Raw genomic sequence first — 24,079 nt, 5'->3', positions numbered from 1 at the left:
TGCAGTGAAAATCTTCAAAGTTTCTTTTGACCCTCCATTTCTGTCCAAGGTGACCTTTGTGGATGTTTTCTAGCAGGCTGGAAGCTCAAAGAGAGGAAACAGGACTTTAAAGAGTGCACGTTTATTTTTCTCAAACTCTGTGCATATCTGCCAATTTTTGCAAATTTAACTTCTATGCAAAATGCAGAGATTGCAGTGACATTTTATGTGATCAGGCAAGGCTGAGTAATATGCTGCTTCTTATGTGGAAAGGCTGCCAATTACAAAACATACATCCAGCACCAGATGGATGACAGATTTAAGTGTGTCTCTGTGGACTCGAGATCAATCTAATAGCCACTCTAGACAAATTCATCTCTCCAGTCTGCAAACAAGAGATCAGAGATTCTCTACTGAGGATTTTGCCTTATCCTGTAAGTGTCTGAATATTGATTGTAATCTATGTGAAAATGATAAGAAAAAACTAGTTTCCTATGGTATATTCTCCTTATATATTGCTTTCCATCTGGACGAGAGTTCCTTTGGAATTCATTCCAAATCTTGTAAAAGCTTGTATGGGTAGCATTTAGTTAAAAAAGATCAAGACTATATTCAAAAGAATCAAATTGCTAAAGAAGGAATTGATACACTAACAGAAGCAACAGTTAAAAGTATAAAGGCCTGTAGTAGTGGAGTTAAGTGGAAAAGCATTTTAATCTCTTCTTATGATCTCTGTCTTCAACATCAAGTGGGAAGAAGTAAACTCTGCTGTAGGCTAGTGGTGGCCCCCAGGGCTCAGTACTGGGTCCCATCCTGTTCAACTTCTTCATCAATGACCTGGATGAGGGGACAGAGTGCATCCTCAGCAAGTTGGTGGATGATACCAAGCTCGGAGGAGTGGCTGACACACCTGAGGGCTGTGCTGCCATTCAGAGAGACCTGGACAGGCTGGAGAACTGGACAGAGAGGAACCTCCTGAAGGTCAACAAGGGCAAGTGCAGAGTCCTGCACCTACGGAAAAATGACCCTAGGCACCAGTACAGGCTTGGGGCTGACCTTCTGGAGAGCAGCTCTGCAGAGAAGGACCTGGGAGTGCTTGTGGATGACAAGTTGACCATGAGCCAGCAATGTGCCCTTGTGGCCAAGAAGGCCAATGGTCTCCTGGGGTGCATGAGGAAGAGTGTTGCCAGCAGGTCGAGGGAGCTGATCCTGTTGCTCTACTCAGCCCTGGGGAGGACTCATCTCGAGTACTGTGTCCAGTTCTGGGCTCCCCAGCAGACAGAGGTCTGCTCTGTCCCAGCAGACAGGGAGCTACTAGAGAGAGTCCAGTGTAGGGCTACGAGGATGATCAGAGGGCTGGAGCATCTGCCCTACGAGGAACGGCTGCGAGAGCTGGGCTTCTTCAGCCTGGGGAAGAGAAGCCTGAGGGGGGGATCTTATCAGTGTTTATAAGTACCTGAAGGGAGGGTGTCAAGGGGACGGGGACAAACTCTTTTCAGTTGTCCCATGTGACAGGACAAGAGGCAATGGGCAGAAACTGAAGCACAGGAAGTTATGCCCGACTGTGAGGGGGAATTTCTTCCCTGCGAGAGTGACGGAGCACTGGCACAGGTTGCCCAGAGAGGTTGTGGAGTCTCCTTGTCTGGAGATCTTCAAGGCCCGCCTGGATGCAACCCTGTCTACCATGCTCTAGGTGACCCTGCTGGAGCAGGGAGGTTGGACTAGATGATCTCCAGAGGTCCTTTCCAACCTTACTGATTCTGTGATTCTTTTACTGCTGGACATCTGCTGAAAGATGTTTGTCCTCTGAGCTCCTCTTCTCTAGGTGAGAATTTTTCAAGGTTTAATACCCACACTGACCCTGGATCATGGTCTGTGGAGAGGTTTAATCTTACCAGTTTAGCTGGAACAAGGAAGGCCGTATTTGCTGATCAGTATCTTTCACATTATTTCCTTAAGTACCACCAGTATTCCTGGGCTGGGCTTTGTTGTTGTTATTTGTACTTCCTCTTCCCTCCTACTGCCTGTTTCCTTTGATATAATTTCTTGTGATGCAGCAGGAAAATAACATCTGGTAAACTGAGGTGCAAAAAGTAGTACCTGTAACTCTTTATTCGACATGTTTCTCAATTTTTTTCTCAACTTTTATGAGTCTAATGGGATTTTACGCTTCTGTGAACAGAGTTCTGTTTCATGTCGCTATGTGGAGGTGTCTTGGTGGTGAGGTTAGACACAACTGGATTGAATGAGGCTGTGGTTCCACTGAAGGTGAGGGTAAAGTGCTCGCTGATTTTAAGTTGTGCTGCATCTTCTCAGTCTTTTTTTTTTAAAAAAAAAAGAGAAAAAAAAAGAAGAAAAGAAAGAAAGAAAAGAAAACTCAAGATCTGTTGGTCTGTTGTTTTTATTTAGGACAAACCCTGGTCCTCACAGTTCAGCTAAAAACCATATGAATGCAACCTGACTCTATACCCTGTGTGCATCAGATAAGGGAACTATAGGCTTAGATGTCAGCAAGTGTAGATAAGGAGGCTAAGCTGAAGTAGGGCTCACAAATAAAGCATTGAAAGTGGTTCTCCCATCTGAAAGAAGGCAGAGGAAAGGAAACAAATATGTCCCTGTGACTTGAGCATTCATTCACCACGTTTGTTTCCTTTCGTCATGTTTGGATTTTACTATTGCATATAATTTGTAACAGTACAGCATGAAACATTATGCACCTTAGTATTCCTCTATTTATTGCCATCTTCTCCAGGTGACTGGAAAAGAAATGATTAAAAGGGACTAGACTAAGAAGTTTAGAGGGCGAAGAGATTGTAATAGTGAAATTTCTCATGAATTGTTATCTTAAGAGCAGTCATATTTGTTTTTCTTTATGCTAGCGTTGTTAGTAAAAAGCAAGTGCGTGCTGGTTAAGTTGGTTGATGACACAAGCTTTGGAGTCATTGTCCAGCCAGAATTATACAGGATGAACTGGATATCATCGTCTTATTAAATTTCATGCCATTTCTATTATGGTCTCGTTAAATAGCATATTAGTCATACCTTTATGGGCTACCAGGATTTTTTGCCGAATGTTGGGAACTCAGCAGTTGGCTCTGATTAAGGAGGAAGACAGCCGGATGTGTCAGATGATCACATAATTATTACGTGACTTGAGGAAAAGGAAATGCATCCTAAGATGTATCGGGTGAAGTAAGAAATGGTATATGCTACTGTATAAGGTTCTGGAGAGACATATTCTGGAATACAGGGTAGCATTTGGGTCATCTCAGGAGGGGGAAACCAGGAAGTTTAATAGGTGCAGAGGCAAGCTTTGATGTTATCCAGGAGAAATAAATTTAATATTAAGGAGAACCAAAGAGATTGGCTTTGCTAACCTACCAAAATAAAAGCTTACAGGGATTTTGTGCTTTTTCTTTTTTTTCATTTTATTTGCTTTGCAGTAAGTAAGTTCACTCTGTTTCTTTAAGAAGAAGGTAAACATTAAGGAAGGAAAATAACTTTTATTTAAAGGTAATGTTAACACAAGGTTAAATATGAATTAATTGAATGTTTGTATAGTTTGTATAGTCTGGAAATTAGAACAGTGCTATCAGCAGTGACATTCTGTGGCATGGTGCAAGTAAAAATCTGATCGCCTTAAGGTGGAGCTTGCAGTTTGGGAGAGAATTAGAGTTTCTTGGAGTAGCAGCATAGTGGACTTGGTGACCTTGGAAATTCCTTCCAACCCAATGCTCCTAAGAAGTAGAAAAAAAAAAGATAATAATGTAGTGGAGATTAGTGTTTTATCTTCCATCTGTTAACTAACTTTAAGCCTATAAGTACTTTGTCTTGCTAAGATTTTGCTTTGTTAATATTACGTGTTAGTTTATATAAGGTAAGATTACATCTAGTGGAGAGCCAAGACATTTTAAATCTAGAACAGTAATACTGTAATGTAAGCTGCTCTATTCATTTTGGGTGTCAGTGAGACTTCATAGTGATTTTACTGTTCTTCAAAGTGTATTTAAAAACAAAAACCAAAAATGAAAAAAGAGGAAATGTGTTGTGGAGATCTACATGTACTTACCAAAATGTAGCGAGAGGCTGAAGGCTTAGCTGAAGGGACACGGAAATATAAATCTGCCACATGTCAGAGCTTCGAAGGGCTTTGACTGTTAAAAATTCCATTTCCTTGGAGGAAGGATTAGCTCAAAAAGTTTGGGAAATGCACTGCTCTGATAAATCACTTATAGTTGTTGTAATTTAGGGTTGATTGGTGTTGTGTCATATGGTACCTTTTTAATGTTTCATAAATACCGCGTCTTCAGTAATCATTGTGGTCCATCCATTTTGAACAGTGCACAGATAATATTAATTGGTATTGGCAGAATGAGTTCAGGTTTAGCCCTCTAATTGTTACACCAAGAATAAACCCATTTTTAGACTTGGCCCATAGTCTGTCAAATGTATTTATACTATGCTGTGCTACTTTAATTAGAAATTTTGTAAGTTCAGGCCCTTCAGTATACTGGATCAGTTCTTTAAGACATCTGTTGTTTTCCTTATAATTGAATAATAATGTTAAATCTTAATTGAGAGAGATGGTAGGAGTAAAACACTGGAAAGCATAAAGAATACTAAATTAACATTCATGTGACTAGGATCCTTACCAAGTAACTTCAGAGAAGCCACTTCAGTAACTTCAAAATGTTTATGGTTTAGTTGGATATGTAGATCTTTGTGTGTGAGTCTCCAACAGATGATCTAACTGAAATCAAATGTTGTCCTAGTGCTATTTATTGAAGTCATGGTTTAAAAGTTATTTCTGTCTTAAAAAAACCAATGCTCAATATATTTCAAAGCACAATTTCCACATCTTCCTCTACATTACATCTCATAACCATAATTTTGTCTTTAACTGTGATCTCTTGTCTACAGGACAGTTTTTTGTTTCTTGGGTAAACACATTTTCTGAAAGTGCTGGCTCACTATTGCCAAAGACCTCTTTCAGTTTGTGTGGATATTTGTATAACAGTATGAAAAAGATAAGCTTTATATTTTCCTAAGAGTTACAGGTATAATTTGCTATGCAACAAATAATGTTGCTTTCATAACATTGTATTTCACAAGGTATCTTCAAGCTTGGGGTGGGGGGTGGAATCCACAGGTGTGAGTTACATTTAAACTATTTTTTTCTAACATGGATGATGTGTATGGGAATGCCAGCAGTATGCCTCATCTTGTGTCTCGTGTTCTATGTTCAGGTTGGATTAAGGAAGAGGTGGACAATACTTTCTGGACAAATAACACCCACTGAGCTTGTTGTTCTGAAAACTGCCCACTACTTCCAGGATTGGTGCCTCTCCTCTGAAAAAGCCTAGAATTAGAAAAGGAGAATGGAGAATAGTGAAAAAAGTGGCCAAAAAGAGAATGGCTTCTACATTAAGGGGGTCTGAATGGATTAGAGTTCTTCAGAGAAGAGACAACCACATTGAAGATGTGGTGGAGGCCTGTAAAGCTATAGTAGTATAGAAGAGGCTGATAGGAACAGAATATTCATTGCTTTTTTTCACAGCAGAAAGGGAAAGCAGTACCCAGTGAATTTGAGATTTTGGGATTGCTTGTCTCGAGATGCTTTGGAACCAAAAGTTGCAAGTACGTGGAATCAATTTTGGAGAGGAAAAACCTATTCTGTGGCTAGTAAATGCTAGTAAATGCATTTGACAAGGTGCCTCTTTTGGCTCAAGATGACTCTAATTGCCAGTTTCTGAAAGTTAGGAGAGAACACCTAGGCAAGAACTGACTATTCCGTTTGCTAAGTAGCCCCTATGAGCCAGTGTGGAGACAGGGTATGGGACCTTTGTTATGACCCAACACAGTAGGTCTTATGTTCTTAAATTAACAATTGTCTGCTTAATTTGTTACACTTAAAATTGAGCTTTTTAGTGCATTGGTAAAATAATGTTGTGTATATACTGGATGTAGTTAGTAGGCTCTGCTAGTTAGTAATTCAGCTTTATAATGAGTTCTGTTTAGGCAAATTGGTTTATTCTTACTTTTGTTACCTTTGTGTTTCTTCCAGCTTTCTCTACATGTTTTCTTTTTAGTAGACCAAGCATCATAAAGAGGAGAGTAACAAGAATGATCAGAGATACGGAACAGCTTTCGTTGAAGGAATGATTAAATAAACTAGAACTTTCAGCTTGAAAAAAAAAAAAGCGGCTGGAATGATGGATATGGTAGATGCTTGGATTCTGTAGCTGATTAGATATAAGTGGATTTTCCTTTGATTAATGGGCTGCCACTTCTGATTCAGGAGCCACAGTGGAGGCTGAAAAAATATTCTGTGGAGGTAGCATCACATCACTTGCCTCTTAAATTCTGTGGTAGGTGCTTGCTGCTTGGAAGTAGAGTACTTACATGAGTATTTGGTCTGATCTGACTTGGTCGTTACTGGGGTTTTTTCCTAAGTTATCTCCTAATATATTTTATTCCAAAGACCAGGAAATGCTTGTTCTTTTTCCTTCTCTCCCACCTTTCCTGTGTATTTTTTTTCTATTCAGTTGTTCTTCTCTTTTCCTCTTCCCTTTCAAGTCTGTCTGTATCATAATGCTGCTTTTTAAATACATCCCATCAGCCTTCCTCTTGGTCCCAGACTTCTTCATCAAGTCTCCTGTTATGAGAACCTGAAAATGTTGTTTTTACTCTAATAGCCAGAGAATGAGAAGAGGCTGTAAAAGTTACTCTAAAGGATTGAGTGTTTTTTGAACATAGTTCTGTTCTGATTTTGTGTCAGTGTGTGTTATTGTCAGAGAATCATTTCAATTTCTTTACTGAATTTCAGGGTTCATTTTCATCCTCTTCTGATATTTTACTGCCTGGATTTCTCCCAGAGCTAATAGATTTACTAGCAACTGCAGATGGAACCTGACCTGAATCTTATTAGTTTTGCTACATTCCACAGAGATTTACTAGACAATAATTAAACAAATTATCCTTTTGTAATTTATTAATTAAGTTGTCGGCTGTTTGCAAATGCTGAAGAGCAGCAGCAGCAATGAAACAATCCTTTTTCAGATTTAGAAGACTTTAGTCTAAGCTCTGACCGGCTTTCTCCTCAGTCATAATGAACAAATCTTATTTTTCCCTTGTTGAATGTTTTGATTATGTACAAGGTGGCAGGATTCACTCAGAAGAACTTCTGCCTTGTCTTGTGCTGGAGGTTAAGCATATTTTCCTGGTCCCCTCATCTTGAGCAGGAGAGCTGCAGAGTTCAAGAACTGGTAGTATGCGGATGTTATGAACAAATGGAGGCAGGTTTTGCAGCCGGGTATGGGAGAGTTTGGCGAAGGGTGCCCATACCTTCCAGTGGAAAGGCTCTTGTTGATGTGACTTGAAAAACATGAACTTTTTCCTCTTTTCTTATCTAAAAATCCATCAGAAAATATTAATAGTGGGCAAATACATGTGGATAGAACAATGGACTTGTTTCATGTGCATCAGTGCATCAACGTGTGCATCAACAAGTACAGGGGATTTCAGCCCTGAACTGGGCAGAAGATATTTTGATGTCAGTGGAGAGCTACTTACATTGAATCCAGATGTGGGGAAGATTTTAGACAACTAATCTTGGAAGAAAAAAGAATTAATTTGCTTTCAGAATGAAGTACTGGTTTGCAAATACTGTAGGTTATAGTAATTACAGTTTTTGAGAAATAGAAATCTTACTTCATAAAAACTTTCACAAAACACAGTTGAAGGAGTTGTCACAAATACTACAAAAACTAATGTAAAAGGTAGCATGCTAACATGCAAGTAAAAGCACTGTCACTTTTTGCATGTTTCATAATGTATTTCTACATCAATAGAGTTCTAACAAGACTTCTTACAAGATTTTCATTTACCTATTTGAAAGCAAAATTGCTGTTTACTATGCATGTTTTGTTTTGTGTTTTAAATATCCTACTTACTTGGTATATTGCCTTATATTCCATTTGAGCTTGGCAGTAATTTGATTTTAAAAAAGAGCTTCTGAAAATGGATAGCCATAATGTGCCAAATGGTTTTGTGATTTTTTTATAAAGTATAGAAATATCCCATTATTACAAGCTGATATTTTAAGTGCTTTGGAATCCTCAAATTACACTGTAAAATTAACCTTAATTCAGAAAACAAGTGTTTTATCTTGGCTGTTAGCATACATTGGAATATTATGTATCTTTAAATTATTTTAGGGGTTATACTCAGTTTAAAAGTAAGGATTATATTTGTACATTGAGATCATTGCACGGCAGAGAACTTCTAACGTTCTTATTTTACAGATGGACTTGATGTATTGAAGTGGGACTCCAATTACTGTCTCATCAAACAAATTATTGCACAATACAGAGTTCTGCTTCTGTTTCATAGGGCACATTATTAGTTTAAATAGTCCTAATATTTGATCTTAGTGAATTGTTGAACCTATGGATTTCTAACGCACTGAAATATCTAGAAATCCTATACATAATGGAAAATGGAGAGGTTATGAATTATGCTCTAACATACATGTCAGCTGCTCCTTTGGTTGTGCTCTACAAGCATGCTCTGGAATTAAGCAAGCATATCTTGGCCAAATTTGTGTGGCCCTGTACTTCCCCAATGCTATTTGACAGCCTGTCTGTATACAACAGTTATTTTTGAATAGCAGAATCAGAGACATTCCAAATTTTTAAAGTGCATTCTTGGCTTCAGTGAGCATAATTCTTATTATTTTAGTGAAAATTCAAAGTTGAAAGGGAAACATGGGAGCCCTTTTCCTCTGTTTAGCAGAACTTTAGTTACAGGTGTTTCCTTTTAATTATGTGGATGCATCCATTAAGGAAGAGTAGACAGCACGTCAGGAGAGATGGTCAAAGAACACCGCACAAAATTCCAACCACAGAAGAAGCAGTTCGTAACATGTTTACACTCCTAAATAAGAATAGGTGCTTGATGCTGGTCAGCATTTTCTCCTACATTTAATAGAAGGAAACACCATAAGGAGAAAACGAAGTCTGAAGATAGTAAAAAGACTAAAGAAGAATCTGAAATTTTCAGAATCATGGTACATACTAAAACTTACTATGTGTATAGTAAAACTTTTAACTTGCCTAACAGGGAGGAAAAACTAGACGTATTATTCTACATTTCAGATGTGTGGAATCCTCAGTGCATCAATGCCCCTATTAAATCCCATTTGAAATAAGTGATTGTGTGGTAAATGGTTATTTGCAAATACAGACAAAGTGAGATTGGAATTTTTAGGTTATCCCAGTATGTCATGAAGCCATATGAGCAAGCTGCTAAGTAATATCACGCCATCTAGTCCTCTTGAGCCTACCAATATAGTAATGCAGTTGGTGGTGGAATTACAAAAAAACCCCATGTTGTGCAGCTTCAATACAAGCATGCAGCTGCTTGCCTGAAATTTCTTTGTCTTTAGCATGGGGATAAATATTTACTGAGGGTCATTAGGAAGATTTAATGTTAGTTTTTTGATAGTTAAAAAGGTGATATATAGTTACGAATCCTTGCGACCCTTGTAGAAGGAACGCTCTTCCAATTTGGGTTTGTTATCTCCGTAGAATTAATTAACTCTGTAGCTTGTAGGAGCATGTTTTTGCAGAAACAAATGAGCAAAAACAAGCAAACAATAACAGCAAAAATCTTTGGAGAATGTGAGAGATGTCTACAGTGAAAAGGGTACTTTTATTTTTTTTCGCTAATGATACCGATTTCTATGCAACCTCCTCTTGCCTATGGGAAATACTAACCAACAGCAAAGGTTTTAAAACAGCATTTTCAAGATACTTTACTTTTCTTCCTCAAAATGCTGTTTTTCTTCTTCTTCTTTTTTTTTTTTTTTTTTTTTTTTTTTTTTTTTCCAATTGCAGCTTAGCCTTTTAAGGAAGGAACAGTGCTTGTTTCCATTTCATGCTAGTGGCCCATCAAAGCAAGTCCTTTACTATTTTTACAAGATTATCAGTCTGATGCAGTGTTATAATGGCATTTGAAGAGCTGTCATGCCAAAGTTCATGATGCTGTTGTGACCCTCATGTGGTCCTCCTCCTGTTTAGAATGAGCTTATAGGAGTGGAAAATGTCTGGTCCTCAGCATAGCTGCTGATTTTCAACACTATATAGTTGTGAGTGCCACCACATTGAATTTGACAGTAATATCTGTTATAGAAAGGTAAGTCAGTATATATTTTATATATATTTAGAGAAGTCTTGAAGGTACTTTAAATGAATAATCTGTTGCACAGGATTGTTTGTGCATGTCATCCTAAATGTACTTCTTATGTATGTATAATCCAAATATGATATGGTGTTTTTGAATATGTTGTCAAAATGTGGAATGGTCAAGTAAAGGAAATTTATGTTGTTGTTGTTGTTTTCTCCCAGGCTTTCTGATTTGGTATTGTAGGAAGGAATAAGCTGAGGCGTTTCTAGACCTTGAGTCCAAATTTCCCATGTTGAAGCTCAAGAACACTTGCCTGTCTGGATTTTTAACTGGAGTCTTTTTTGAAAGTATTAGCCTGCTCTAGAAAAGAAAGATGATTTAAGATCTCAGTCTTCTAGAAATGCTACTTACACAGAAGTGTTATTATTTGTAACCAGAAAAAAATAAGAAAGTGAAGTTATTCTCTCCTACACACAAAGGAAACCCTTTGATGGGTATATCTCAGAGTTCAGCCTTTCTTGAGGTTTGACTCCTGAAAATGCAATGTAATTGACTACTGTGTTAGCTCCATTCGGGTGGATATTTAGTGTATGAAGGTGAGAAATAGCAAAGTAACTTCCTTTGATGAATACTGATTTTCAGTTTTCTTATCTCAGAATTTTTATTTCCTTCTCCGAAAGGGGCTTGACCAGGTATAACTTTCAAGAGAGAAAGCCTTACTGTGTCATGATTCTTCTCCCAGAAAGCTACTGGGACAGTATTTGGGCATTTTAAACACATTCTTTTAAATTAAAATACTCCTTTCTGGAGAATTTTTATTGTCAAGACATGCATATCAGAAAACTTTTTTTTGATGATTATTTCTGAAGAATACCTTGTGTTCTGTGAAACAGTATATTTTCTTTTTTACAAAATTTTAATTTTATTTCATTATAATATTATTTTATCTGCAATGTGGTATACTTTTAATACATCTTGTGCAACTACTGACAGCCAGCCTGTTTCAGTGTGCCAGATGAGACTTCACACGAACTAAATCATACTGTTTGATAGTCAAAAATACCAAAGACTTAAATTTTGTTTTAAATGCATTTCCAGAGATCAGCAGTACCATGTTGTTTGGATGTGTATGATAAGAAGTGACATAGCATTGGAGCAGAACATAAATTGCAGCAAAGATTCTGCTAGCAAAAGCAAGTCGTCAACTTACAAAGAATTTGCGAGAGTGCTCGCATTTTTATCTGTGACGTGTTGGCTTCAGAGAGCCTACTTGACTGATTTATATGAAGATGAAAACTTTAAAATATATTGAAAAATAGCTTCCCCCCCCCAAAAAAAAAGATAGAATAAGTAAGAAAAATTAAGAGGTATTACAATTTTATCCTAACACTGAAGGATGAACATGATCGTGTATGTAGGTAATGGATGCCTTCCCCAGAAGATAAATCATAACGCAACCGTCGGGTCGAGAGCAGTGATTCTTCTCTTCTGTTTGGTGCTTACAGACCAGATCTGGAATACTCTGTCCTGTTCTGGATTCCCCAGTATGTGATAGATAGTGGAGTGAACAGAGCAGAGGTTATTGAGATGGTCAAGGGGGGTTGAGTACATGATGTACAAGAAGAGGCTGAGAGCTGGCTTTGTTCATTAGGAAGTGAAAACTAAGGAGGGAGATCTTATTGCCATCTCCAGTTACGTAATGGGAGAGAAAGTGAAGCCAGACTCATCTCCAAGGTGCACAGAGAAAGCACAAGATGTGATGGACACAGATTGCAACACGGGAAATTCAGTTTAAGTATCAGTTGTGTGTTGGGATGTGAGATGGAAAAGAGACATCAGTGAATCTGTAATATATGATGTGTTGGATGGGACTTCAACATGTAGATACTGGATCCCTGCCATAAGGATCGATTTTTTTTTTTTAAATTATTATTTGTTGATTGTCCGGTGAATATTGACTCACATTCATAAAACAGTGATGGATTCTATTCAGTCTCTCTTAAATTGCTTTGGGTTAAAACTTAGAGTTTTCTAGGGCTTTCTACATTCAGTTGTAGACAAGTAACAAAAAATCATACTGCTGGACTAGGAGAGCTGTGCTCCCTCTCAGGTAATACCACTGTCCTTTTCTCCTACTAAAGAAAACATTCTTTTTTAGGCTTAGCCACTAGTAAGGAATCACAGCTTTGTATACTATCTTTGGATACTATCTTGCTTTTTTTTTTTTTTTTCCTTCCTACTACTTTTTTCATTTCTAGTTGGAATTCAGTGTATGTTTTCTCTCGACATTCCGAATCAAGAAACCCAGTGCTGTGGTAACTCCTTTTAAGCATTTTAAATCTTAAAATATTATTGGATGTTGATAGGTTGATGTTGCTTAAATTGTCTGAAATGCATGTTTTCCTTTTAGGTATATTGATAAAGTATACATATTTTTATACTTTTACCTTAAAGTAGAACAGCTGGATGATGGGGGAGTTGTTTTGCTTTGGTTTTTAGGGACTATTACATTATTGTCTTCCAGGGCTACAGAAGCCTTAGTAGATGAGAGCGTATCTCTATGGAATTACAGGGTGACTAGAAAAAACGATATTAGTCCCTGTCCCTGAGACAGGGAAAATCTGAAATTTTTCTTATCTTTGCAAAGAAATAATTTGCAGGTTCATCTTTTCAGGGTGTGTGTTCAGTGAGTCTCCTGAAGCATTCGTGAAATGTACTTTTGATAATACTTATGCTCATAGCTAATGCTTTGACATGACAGTAGCTCACTGGAGATTCTTTGCGCTGTCTCACTGGGATTGCATTAGAAGCACTTGTTGCTATAATAATGTTGGTTGCAGCCAGGGATTTTCTTTTTAAATGAGATTTATACTGGCAAAAAGACCTGTTATGGAAGTAGTTGCTTTATTAATAAAGCAACTATGTATGATATTCAGAAATTAATACAGACTGCACTAGTAACAGCATCATTGTAATGGTAGGATGTACCTACAGGCTTTCTATTACAGCTCTACTGATAATTTCTTTTCAGATAGACTAGGATCAGCATATGAAATATGAGGTCAAAAGAGCCCACTCGACCAAGCTATACCTTTTAGAAAGCTGTGTGCCGCTCTCAAGGTTAGTGCGGCAGTGACAGCATTGCTGTGCTCAGCATCTCTGCATGTTAGGGAAAAGTGAGAGCTATCTTCTGAGACCGAGTGTACAAAAAATGTAGTATGCAACTAATGGTGAGATTCTTGTGAAGTATTAATGAAGGAGGACGTAAACATGAGTGGAGTGACACAAATACTGATACACTTTTTGAACAAGATGTTGAGGGTGCTAAGTTAATGTTAATTGTCATACAGCCGCAGGTGTGAAGGTCTGGTGTCTCTTTTAAACTGCCGAGTTTTGACCCATTCAAGACAATACCATGTGGAACTTCAAATGTTAAGTTCTGTCAGACTTTTTTCAAAGGGATGGTTTCTGAATTTGTGCTGGAATATGAAATCAGAGTTTCAAATTTTATTGTCATCTTCTGGTTCACTTTGCAACATATTTATATTATGTGTTTATGATTAGATTCCTTTAATCAGAAGAAGGAAGTAAACCGTTATCTTCCAAAGTGGGGGTTCTCACAGTGTGCAAAAAGACTTTTTGAGACTATACTTGAAAAAAAAGAAAAGAAAAGAAAAAGATCCTCAAAACTAGCACTTGGAGGGCCTCAGGCCTCTAGCAGCTTTTTGGAAGTTGGATGAGCATCTTATCAGGGCTCTCAGCCAGTAAGTGTCCAGAACAACCTAGTTTGTGGAGGCACCAGCCAGGTGGAGGTCCTCAGTTGAACATGCTGAGTTGTGATTCTCTCTCTCTCTCTCTCCTTTGCTCTTGTCCCCACAAGCCCTTTTCCTTCTTGGAAAAATACTGAGAAATTCCTCTAGGGCATGTTTCAGAGGGCAGGTTTGCTCTGGGAACAAGGCGTCTTTGATTGCAGTGGTGGTGAGACAGTGAACAGATGGGCCAGCGGGTAAGCCTGGGCAGCGAGAAACAATGTACTGAGCTGACAGTGCCATATTTTATATGCCGTCCTCTTTCTCCTTCCTCCCGAGTGGGATGTCTTGTGCATTAAGTGCATTAAGCAGCCTCTTTTGTACAGAGCTGTGGGAGACCCTGCTGAAGAGGGAAGCAGAACTTCAAAGTCGGATGCTTAAAAATTACATCCTAATGTCCTCCCACCTCTTCTGTCATTCATACTCGCGGATTTCTGTTGTTACTGGGGTTTGCTGGTTGATTTTCTTTTTCTTTTTTCTTTTTCTTTTTTTTTTTTTTTTTTTTTTTTTTTTTTTTTTTTTTTTTTTTAAAACTGTATCTCTTTATGTATTAAACAGCCGGGGTAAGGAACTCCATGTGTAAATATGCAAGGAGGGTGAGAGGCTCTTGTTGAGAAGTGATGTTAAGCCTGTTTGGAAAATACATTTGCCTGTATGCATAAACAAAGACGAGAGGTGATTCATGTTGTAAATATGTACGTACTGGGATGTACATTAGCTTACTGTCTGCTAGCTTTGTTTTTATGGGAAAAGGGGAATTCTTTAAAAAAAAGAAAAGGCTGAAAAGAGCTCTCGAAGGAAATTTAATTGGTTCTCTGAGCTCTAAAATTAGGTTTATGGGGGAAATGGAAGCACCTTATAGTAATATTCTTTCTAGGTGCTCTGTGTTTTAAAGCAACTTATTAATGTCTTATCAGAATTACTATTTATTTCTTTGACTAGTGTTTTTTAATGAGCAATAGGAATATTTGAGAACAGCTTAACATTCTTTGGAAGTGGTAGTGCTGAAAAGAATGTGTTTTTAGAGGTTTTTTTATATAACTTTTAGTGTTGTTTTGGTTTCCATTCAGAATTTTGGCTAATTCATTGATTGAAAACTTGGATTTTGTCAAAAGCTTCCCAAGTAAAACATCTTCTTAAAATGAAAGCTATTTATTACTGGCTAACTGCTTTTCCTGCAAAGAGTACAGACCCTGATGCTTTTGCAGTAGGATCAGACATTTTTGAAAGTCATTCCTGGTTTTATTTGATATATCAGCACCGCTCTGTAACCATTTTTATTCCTTACCATTCAGCTTTGCTATTCTGAGGCTGTAACATTTTATACTTTTAAAAACCAATGAAATATGATAAGTTGAAATCATATCCTATTTTTAAAAATGCAAAATGTCGTCTCTTTGTCGTACACAACGTATTTTTTTGCAAGGAATCCCAATTTTAATTTTGGAGAGTTGGCAAGGCAAAGCGCGAGCCGGCGTTTGGCAGCCGCGGTCTGTTCGCTTTCTGCCCGAGAACCTTTAGGTGACATTGAAGCGCATTTGTTTACCGGTGAACCGGAGGAGTGTTTGGTTCACACAAAGCAGCGGGAGCAACACGCTTCCTGCCTGGGCTGCGAACAATCAGCAGCAACAGGAAACTGCTTTGCGCTGGCTTGGGAAGACAACAGGGCTTGTTTGAAAGCCCAAGATAAAGCCATTGGCCTGAAGAATGGGCTCAGCTACAGCTTGCACGCCTAGGAAGCCAGGTTGTGTTTCATCACATCCTTGCCAAACTGGTAGGAGCTGGGTGTGCCCAAATCTAATTCTGTCTCTTGAGAAACCAAGCTTTGCTTTTATTTATTTTTTTTTTATGAGTTACGTGCTTTATTTTTAAAGATCTTTAATCTGTTGTGTTTTTTTAGGAGGTCCAAACATATGGGCCATCACCACGGAAGAGCGGGCAAAGCATGACAAGCAGTTTGATAGCCTTAAACCCGCAGGAGGCTACATAACAGGTTGGTCTGAGATTCTGCATTATACATTAACTTCTGCATACAGGTGAGGTAGCTTTGTAAAACAGTGTGAAAGCTGTATCCTCTTCCAGCCCTTTTATGTGACCATTAACCATACTCCTAGGGCAGAAAGCCACAGGTTCTTGCTATTAAACTTCTACAAGCTTTAGACCAAAACCTGGCACAGACCTACTCTTTTATTAACCCTATCAACTCTGCAACTAGCAGTTTTGTGCTGTCGTTCTGCCTTGTTTCAAAACCAAGGCATATCGGGCTAAATCCATGATCCGATGGGAGGCTGCCAAGGAGCACTTAGAGCAGCTATTGTAGCAGGGGAGGCCAGTAGCACAAGAAGTGGCTCTCTTCAGTCTCAACAGTATTAGAGAGCGCTGTGCTCTTAGAGAGCTTTGTTATCCGGGAGGAGGCCCGGGGAGAGATCCCGACAGCCGGCACTTGTTAATGACCGTGGATTTATCAACCCTCGTGCCTTGCGCAAATTCTGGGTAGGCTGATGGCGTTTTGCAATTGCCCGCCGTTGATTACAGTCGCATTCAGGTTTTTTTTTTTTTTTCTCTAAACCAGCTGGGTCATGCTGCTGTACGCTTTAGAATTTGTGGTTTTAGAAATGAAAAATCAGGAAACGACTCAAATTCAGTGGCCAAGGATGATTTAATGGATGCCTCTACTCCTCGTGACTGGGTGGGCATCAAAGACCAGCCCTGAGCACTTGGATTTGCCTGGCTTCCCTACCCTTCAGTCTTTCTGTTAACTCCAGTGGCCCCCCCCCCCCCTTTTTTTTCTTCTTTTGGGGCTACAAAGGACTGAGGAAAGAGTGGGAAGTTGTCCATTTGGAACTTGCAGATCTCTTGGCTAAGTGGTACAGATATAGCCTGATTTGGCCAAACAGCACTTGTAGTGTGTTAGTGTGTATTTTACCACCAGCTGAAACATATGCAGCCCCAGAGGCGTTTGAGCCACATCTGGGCCGTATGCTGCATGTCTGCAGGCTTCACTGTTTATTTGAGAAGCACTTAAAATTTGGGAAGCCCTGTATGAATACAAAGGGAAAAGATGCAGGGAGAATAGTCTGAAATCTTAATTTTAAACACGTAGAATTCACCCCTGGGCAAGCACAAATAGCATTATCCATGTTTTATTATATGTCTGTTTAACAATAGAATCAGTATTAATTGATGTGAAACTTGGTATGGATTTATACAACAGCTCCCATTCCCTTCCTGAAATGCTGAACTATTGAATATTTCTCTGATGGATATGAATACTATTCAGAGCATGTTTTTTTTTTTTTCCTCCAAAGTTTCCTAAAGAGGCACTACTGGGTCAAGTTAGATTGGATGAAGGAAACAAATAGCATGTTCAACCTTTCCTGTAAAAGGAATTAGGTCAGAATTAAATTTTGAGTCATTTACATTGTAAAGTATTTCTTTAAATCTTGCATCTGTGAAAATCTTGTCAGCTATTGATTTGTGACCTCTTAAAGCTTTTTATAACTATTTGACTCTGCTTCTCAGAGCAAAGCGTTAAGATTATAGAGTGCATCGATATCTGACAACTGCTGTCACCACGGAGTTATGAGGTGCTAAACTTCAGAAAGCTTAACACCTAGCACACTGGTCCCTTTTGAAAATCGGGTTCCACAAGAGAGTACTGGGATCTTCTGAAAATGCTGATGTTTGTAAATCTATGTGGCTTTAGTGTAAGAGTCTTCCTTCATTCTTCTTTTCTTGTTTTTTTCATAGGTGATCAAGCACGTACCTTTTTTTTACAGTCAGGTCTACCAGCTTCAGTCCTTGCTGAAATATGGTAAGTCACACTTTAGTATTTTTGAAGATAGGAGATATGTAGCGTTTAAGCATTATTTTCAGAATGTAGTGTTATATGAAAAATGCTTTCAGCAGTCAAAGTAGGAATGTTGTCTGAATCTGAGTTTTAATTTTGCTGAATTTACTGAATATAGAGGAAGGGTTGAACCCACATTTCTAAGAAAAAAATAGAAAGACACTGCTTTTTAGTTAAGTGTTGATATAAAGTTAGTTCAAATTGAATCCTCATGGACACTGTCTTTAACACTATAGTAAATGCTTTAAGCAGAAGATAATAATGAGCTGTAGGGGATTTATAGAGGGAAGTGCCTGTTGGAGTGTCACAGAGGTGATTGTTAAGCCTCGTCTCAATATTTTAAATAATAATACGTAAAAGGAGGTAAATGATGGGTTACTGAATTTCTGGAGGTACCAAATTGAATGCTGTTTGAAAAACTAGTAATACTAAAACGCTGTAGTTAGATTAAGTTTGGGAAAAATTATATGCTACTGAAGTAGGAGTGGAAAATATACCAAAAGCAGAAAACAAGAAATTCAAAAGCTCTGCAGTATGTTAGTAGAAGGTCAGTTGTAATATACTGTCGTATTTCAGCCCAATACCATAGTATAGGAATTAGAAAAAAATACTGTTCTTTGCAGTATGTGTATGGAGATAGCAATACCTGAAATAGAAATTTTCTTCTTTTATAACTCCTCAATCTTCACCAGAATACTGCATTCATTTTGGGGTACTTTGTTATTATCAAGGCACACACACAACTTTAAAGAAAAAAAAAGTTGAGGCCCTTAGTAATTAAAAGGAACTTACATGTGAAGGGATATTAAAAAAAAAACGTGTTTTGATAAAATGCAAGCTTAATTTGTTCTTTAAACACTCATCGTGAATAGAAAGAATGATAGTGAAATGTTTGTGTAGTGCCTTAGGTTATATTGTAATGAACAGTAATAGAATGAGGCAATGAAGGGGAAAATACAGCTAAATATTAAGCCGCTATCATTTTTTTTATCTTTAAGTATTAATAAGATGAGAGATTTTGTGTGTCATTTGTCAGCAGTTTTGTCAATTTGCATATATTTCTTGATGTACATGAAGTATTTGGAAAAATGCCAAAGGAAGAGCGTGTGTGTGTCAGGTTTTAAAAACCTAATTTGTATACAGTTTTTCATAGCGCTATATAGTGTCTTTAGCAGTTTTCTCTATGACCATGTTTCAGATTCTTGCATTAATTCCTTCCAGTGTTAGATACCCATTTAAGGTAACTGATCTGGCCAGTAGTATACCAAGAGGCAGAACTGAGGTGTAACTGTGGCAACAAATGTTTTCTGCTGAGCAGGAAAGTACTGTTTTTCCAAACATCCTTCTAGTTTCCCCAGTGCTATGTGTTCAGTGTACAGTAACTTTAGAAAATTAAACCTATATGAGTCTACCAAGTGACTTAATTTAGCTAAACAAACATATGCTTTGAAGCCCAGGCAGATCTTCAACACTTGTAGGTGGGTAAACTAGAAAAATCAAGTTCTGTAGACTTCTGAGGGGTTTGTATATTGTCAAAGGTAGAAAATCTATAAATAGTTGCAGTTTTAGTTGTCTTGTTTTATAAAAACAATAAATAAAATTGATAGAAAGGCTTCTTAAGTGAAAAAGTTGAATTCAGATTTTTCTTGTGGGCTTTTGTTCCTTTCCCTTTAAGGGCACTATCAGACCTGAACAAAGATGGAAAAATGGATCAACAGGAGTTTTCTATAGCCATGAAACTCATCAAGCTGAAACTACAAGGACAGCACTTGCCGATGGTTCTCCCCCCTGTCATGAAACAAACTCCAGTATTTTCACCATTAATGTCTGCTCGCTTTGGTACTTATGAACATAAAATGACTTTGTGTTTGTAGATGAAAACTTCAGTTTTGAGTCATCTACAGTCAAATATAAGCATTAATTTGACCTCAGTTGATGAGTTGATCAGTACAGAAATGGGCATATTCTGATTTAGGAACTCTTCAAAACCTCTTCCTTGAAATTGAATGAACTCTCCACACTTTTGATTATTTCAACCTTTGTAGAAATTTGATAATACGGAAATGGTATAGACCTCACAAAATAACCCTCTATTGAATTTTGACGTGAGGTGAAAGAAGGCTGTTTGCGTCTGCCATGCAAATTGCAGCCTGTCATTCTGTACTGAGGTTCTTTTTTTGTCTCCCTCCTACACATTCACTAACTTTTTTTTTTTTTTTAACTTGAAATTCAAAGCCTTAAATTATGGTCTGTATACAGTTTATTTAATATTTTTTTCAAAATAAATCAGATTGCTTATTTTGATTCTATGATTAATTTAATATAATTATCTATTATCACTTTTTTTTACCTCTTCACCATGTTTTGGGATTCAGTGCATACCTGCCAGTTGATATTTTGTTTTATTTGTACAAAACACATGTAATGTATGGGCAGAATATATGTAATGACTTCTGCTAGACTGCAAAATACAGTGCACGTTTCTATGTGCATGCACTGAAATATGTGTATATTTGCGTTACGTAAGTGATTTAAAATGTCTGCCCAACGCAAAATAATGTGTGTGTGTGTGTGTGTTTGTATACAGGCTCGTATTATAGCTGTAGTTGCCGTATCGTCATTTAATGTTAACCTTCCATCATTTCGTTTGCATCTTTGCTTCTTCAACAAGATTCAGTTAGTAATTCCAGTGCACTGATTGGCTTCAGGCAACTGCTTTAAAGAAATCATTTGCTAGCCATGTGTCCCTACATGGACTTTTCACCCCTTATTGACCCTTCCAAGGCCAAAGTTTAGAAGACACTCAGTTCAGAAGCAGCGTGAGCTTTTCTTTATAACAGAGATTGCCACAACTTTTGAGTTCAATTATGTATTACAGTTCTCTCTCTCAAGTGCCGGACACAGAAAGGCTTGTGAAGAACTAACTGTATTGGTAGTAGTAGAGAGTGAGATCTTAACATTTTGTGAGATACTAGCAAGATCTATCTTAAGAATGAATTACTTAATAAGGAGTCTTTTTTCATTCATGTTCTTCGGTACTTTGTGTGTTCTCTGTGAACTGTGTTATCTAAACTTTAGAGAAAAAGTAAATTTTGTACATGAGCATCCATTTTAGTTTGTTGTCTGTCTTGATGCAGGTTGCTTTGTTTAGTTTCTGCCTAGCATAATGGAGCCAGTGTCTTGCTGGAGCCTCTGCAATATTAACTCATGAACTGTTTGAATTTGCTCTAGGAATGGGTAGTATGCCAAATCTGTCCATGCCAACATCTATGTCTACGATCACACCGTTAGCGCCCATGTCCTCTCTGACCTCAGTGACTTCCATTCCTCCGCTGGTTATCTCTGCTCCCCTGGTGCCTTCTGTCAGTACCTCTTCTTTGCCAAATGGAACATCCAGCCTCCTTCAGCCTTTGTCCATACCTTTCTCCTCAAGTAAGTACAGTACAGTTTGGTACTCAGTTTTATCCATGGGTAATTTCATACTGAAATACTAATCATTGCATATTAATTTTTTTAAAAAAATGTGTTTTATCTAATGTTCACGTTCATAGAATCGGTTATAACTAGTTAATCTTAGAAAGAAGATATTGATTAGCTTTTTTACTTGTATCAAAACCTTGAGTATTAATTAACAAAGCATTACCTTATACCTGTTCGCTTTACAATTTTTTGTTCTGTTTTTTGTTTATTTGTTTCAGCACTGCCCCATACTGGTTCTTATGCTCCCATGACAGGAGGGATTGGTGGTGCTAATATACAGAAGGCACAGTCACTAATTGATTTAGGATCTAGCAGGTATGACAGTTAAGCTTCAAGTGGTTGTATCTTAAACTTGAGTAGGGTGCCTTTTAAATATTAGAAAATGTTTGTTTATATTTGCAAAATGTATCTGTAAAAAAATAGCCATTTCTTAAAATAGTATTTATTATATTTTCAGTAAATCTAACAGAACTATCCAAAGTAGGTAAGGAGTTCAAAGTAGTCTTGTTTAAAAAATAAGAGAATGTACAGCAGTAGTAAATAGAAGTAAAACTCATCCAGTGGATATAAAAGCAATATTGATGCTTGAATTGATGTGCTTGTTCTTTATGAATGGCACCACATAATTAGTAGGCATGTAGGAAGAGTATTAGCTATTTATCTGTGAATTCATTTTCTGAATAATGGAAAATTGTAAATCTTTGTCATCGTCTGCTCTATTTAATTGATTTTAGAGCTTCAACATAGACTAAGTGGTTTATCTATCTAATTGGGCATTTAAGGAACAATCTCCCAAAATATAATCCAGAGAGCACTTTAGCCTTGCTCAAGCCTAAAAAGTGATTCAGAAGTGCTTGTATCACTCTGCTGCTTATGTGGGGTGTCTTGGATGAATGCACATCTAACTCTGGACTCTTCGTATAGACACCTGATGTTAATAGGATGATTTGGGGCATGATGTATGCCTGTAGTCATTTTTTATTTTTTTAATCAGAATGCTTTCTACCACTGCTTTTGCAGTGTTGTGAAATAGATCCTCTGTAGCGTTATTGTTGACGGCATTTTCACCATCACATCAGCTAATTTAAAGTGTGTCTCTACAACATCGTGCTAGAAAGGCTTTGTTTATATTAACATTCTTACTTTTTTTTTTTTTTTTTTTTTTTTTTTTTTTTTTTTTACCTCATATGACACTGCAAATAGTTTTTTACTTGAGAGAGTAAGGAATTTCCTTAACCAAGCCAGGATGTACTCAGTTTTATCTGATCTTCAGACATGGAGAACTGAAAATTGTAGGTGTTTTAGTTAGAAGCTGTATAGGCATTACCAAGCATTTGATCGGCACTAGTCTGCAGACTGACTGAGTAGGAAAATCTCTCTTTAGCCTGTAATTGTCAGTAATAGAAAGACGAAGGGAGAAATGGAATAGTGGTTTTAACAACTCTAAAAGCAGCTCTTGGCTGCAGATTTTGGATTTTTTTGTTCATAGTTTTATGGTTTTTGTGCATGTACATTCCTCTTAAGTTTACTTTGACATTTATCTCATGCTTCACAGTTCTTACAAACATCCTTGTGAAATTTAAGGTACTTCCCTGTGCTTTCCTATAGTATTATGTTGAAGTGATCCAGGAGTGAAATATGTGAGATAAATGCATGTGGTAATAAGGGGATAGGGTCTTTAGTCCAAGAATTTCTTTTTAGATATGTGTTCCTAATTTCACAGTAGAATTTCATATTAATGTTGAAAATATTTATAGTAAGCTAGCAGAGGTAAAACTTTGTGGAAGTTTTTTCATGTTCCCAGAAGATGCTGTGTCTTCTGTTCCCATGCCTATTTTTTAAGTAACTTGAACTTTTTTTCAATTATGTTGCAGTTCAAATTCTTCCTCTAGTGCTTCACTAACTGGGAATTCACCAAAGATTGTATCCTCAGACTGGGCAGTCCCTCAGGCCTCCAGATTAAAATATAGGCAGAAATTTAACAGTCTTGATAAAAGTATGAGTGGATATTTATCAGGTGAGTATGGCTTTTGATCTGCAGGGGGAAAACAACAGTGTTCTCTACCTCTGGAACCTGGAAGGTTTGGGGATGGAATCCTGGCTTGCTGAAATTATGCAAGTCATTGGATTTACATCTGAAATAAAAGCTGAAATTGTTGACATTTGGATCTATAGGAGAGAGTTTGGGTTGGCTACTGACTTCAGTCAGGCAAGAAATGGAAGTGGACATCAGCTTATTGGCTTGGGCTTTATGTTAGACCTGTCGGGGACTGAGGAGGTAGCAGTCTGAAGAGGTGGATTGAGGAAGCAAGAGTAACAGCTGAGGGGAGGAGGAGAAGAGTGGCTGCAGTGAGGAGGCCTAACCATAAAAATTTGAGAACCACCAGGCTGTGGAAGCTAACTCCATAAAATCACCATTTGTTTTGCAGGCATCTCTCTTGGGACTGAGAGCAATTTTTTTTTCATGATTTTGTAAAATGAGGGACATGTACACAGTCATTTTTGTGTCACATACTCCTGCTTTTTTTCAAGGAAAGCAGTCCAAGAGAGATGCTCACTACTACAGATATTGGTAGGAATGTTTCAAAAATAAGGGAATAGTTCCTTGTTGACTTTCAATACCATTTGCGCTGTATTACAGCGTTACGGTGTTTCTGACAGATTTCATGTGAAGTTAGTGCAAAAGTAGAGTTTCATAACAGTTTGTGTAAAACCCTTATTGTAATTGTTTTTTGTAGAGCACTGCACAAGCAATTAGTAGGCGTAAAGTCAGTGT

At 37.6% G+C, this 24,079-nt stretch overlaps 1 protein-coding gene across 5 annotated transcripts in view; it reads left to right on the top strand.

Annotated features, from left to right (window-relative positions):
* The window catches only part of ITSN2 (intersectin 2), an 85,915-nt gene that overhangs the window by 16,403 nt on the left and 45,433 nt on the right, over positions 1-24,079 (top strand). For all 5 annotated transcript variants that reach the window (XM_062573212.1, XM_062573216.1, XM_062573213.1 and 2 more), the window contains exons 3-8: positions 15,874-15,966; positions 17,724-17,787; positions 19,499-19,662; positions 21,055-21,255; positions 21,522-21,618; positions 23,178-23,320. In XM_062573212.1, the coding sequence (XP_062429196.1) occupies positions 15,874-15,966; positions 17,724-17,787; positions 19,499-19,662; positions 21,055-21,255; positions 21,522-21,618; positions 23,178-23,320 (762 nt within the window). The remainder of the gene's footprint in view (positions 1-15,873; positions 15,967-17,723; positions 17,788-19,498; positions 19,663-21,054; positions 21,256-21,521; positions 21,619-23,177; positions 23,321-24,079) is intronic.

This window comes from Rhea pennata, chromosome 3, assembly GCF_028389875.1.
Source record: "Rhea pennata isolate bPtePen1 chromosome 3, bPtePen1.pri, whole genome shotgun sequence".
In the NCBI taxonomy this organism is placed as follows: Eukaryota; Metazoa; Chordata; class Aves; order Rheiformes; family Rheidae; genus Rhea; species Rhea pennata.
This window is presented reverse-complemented; position numbering and strand designations above follow the sequence as displayed.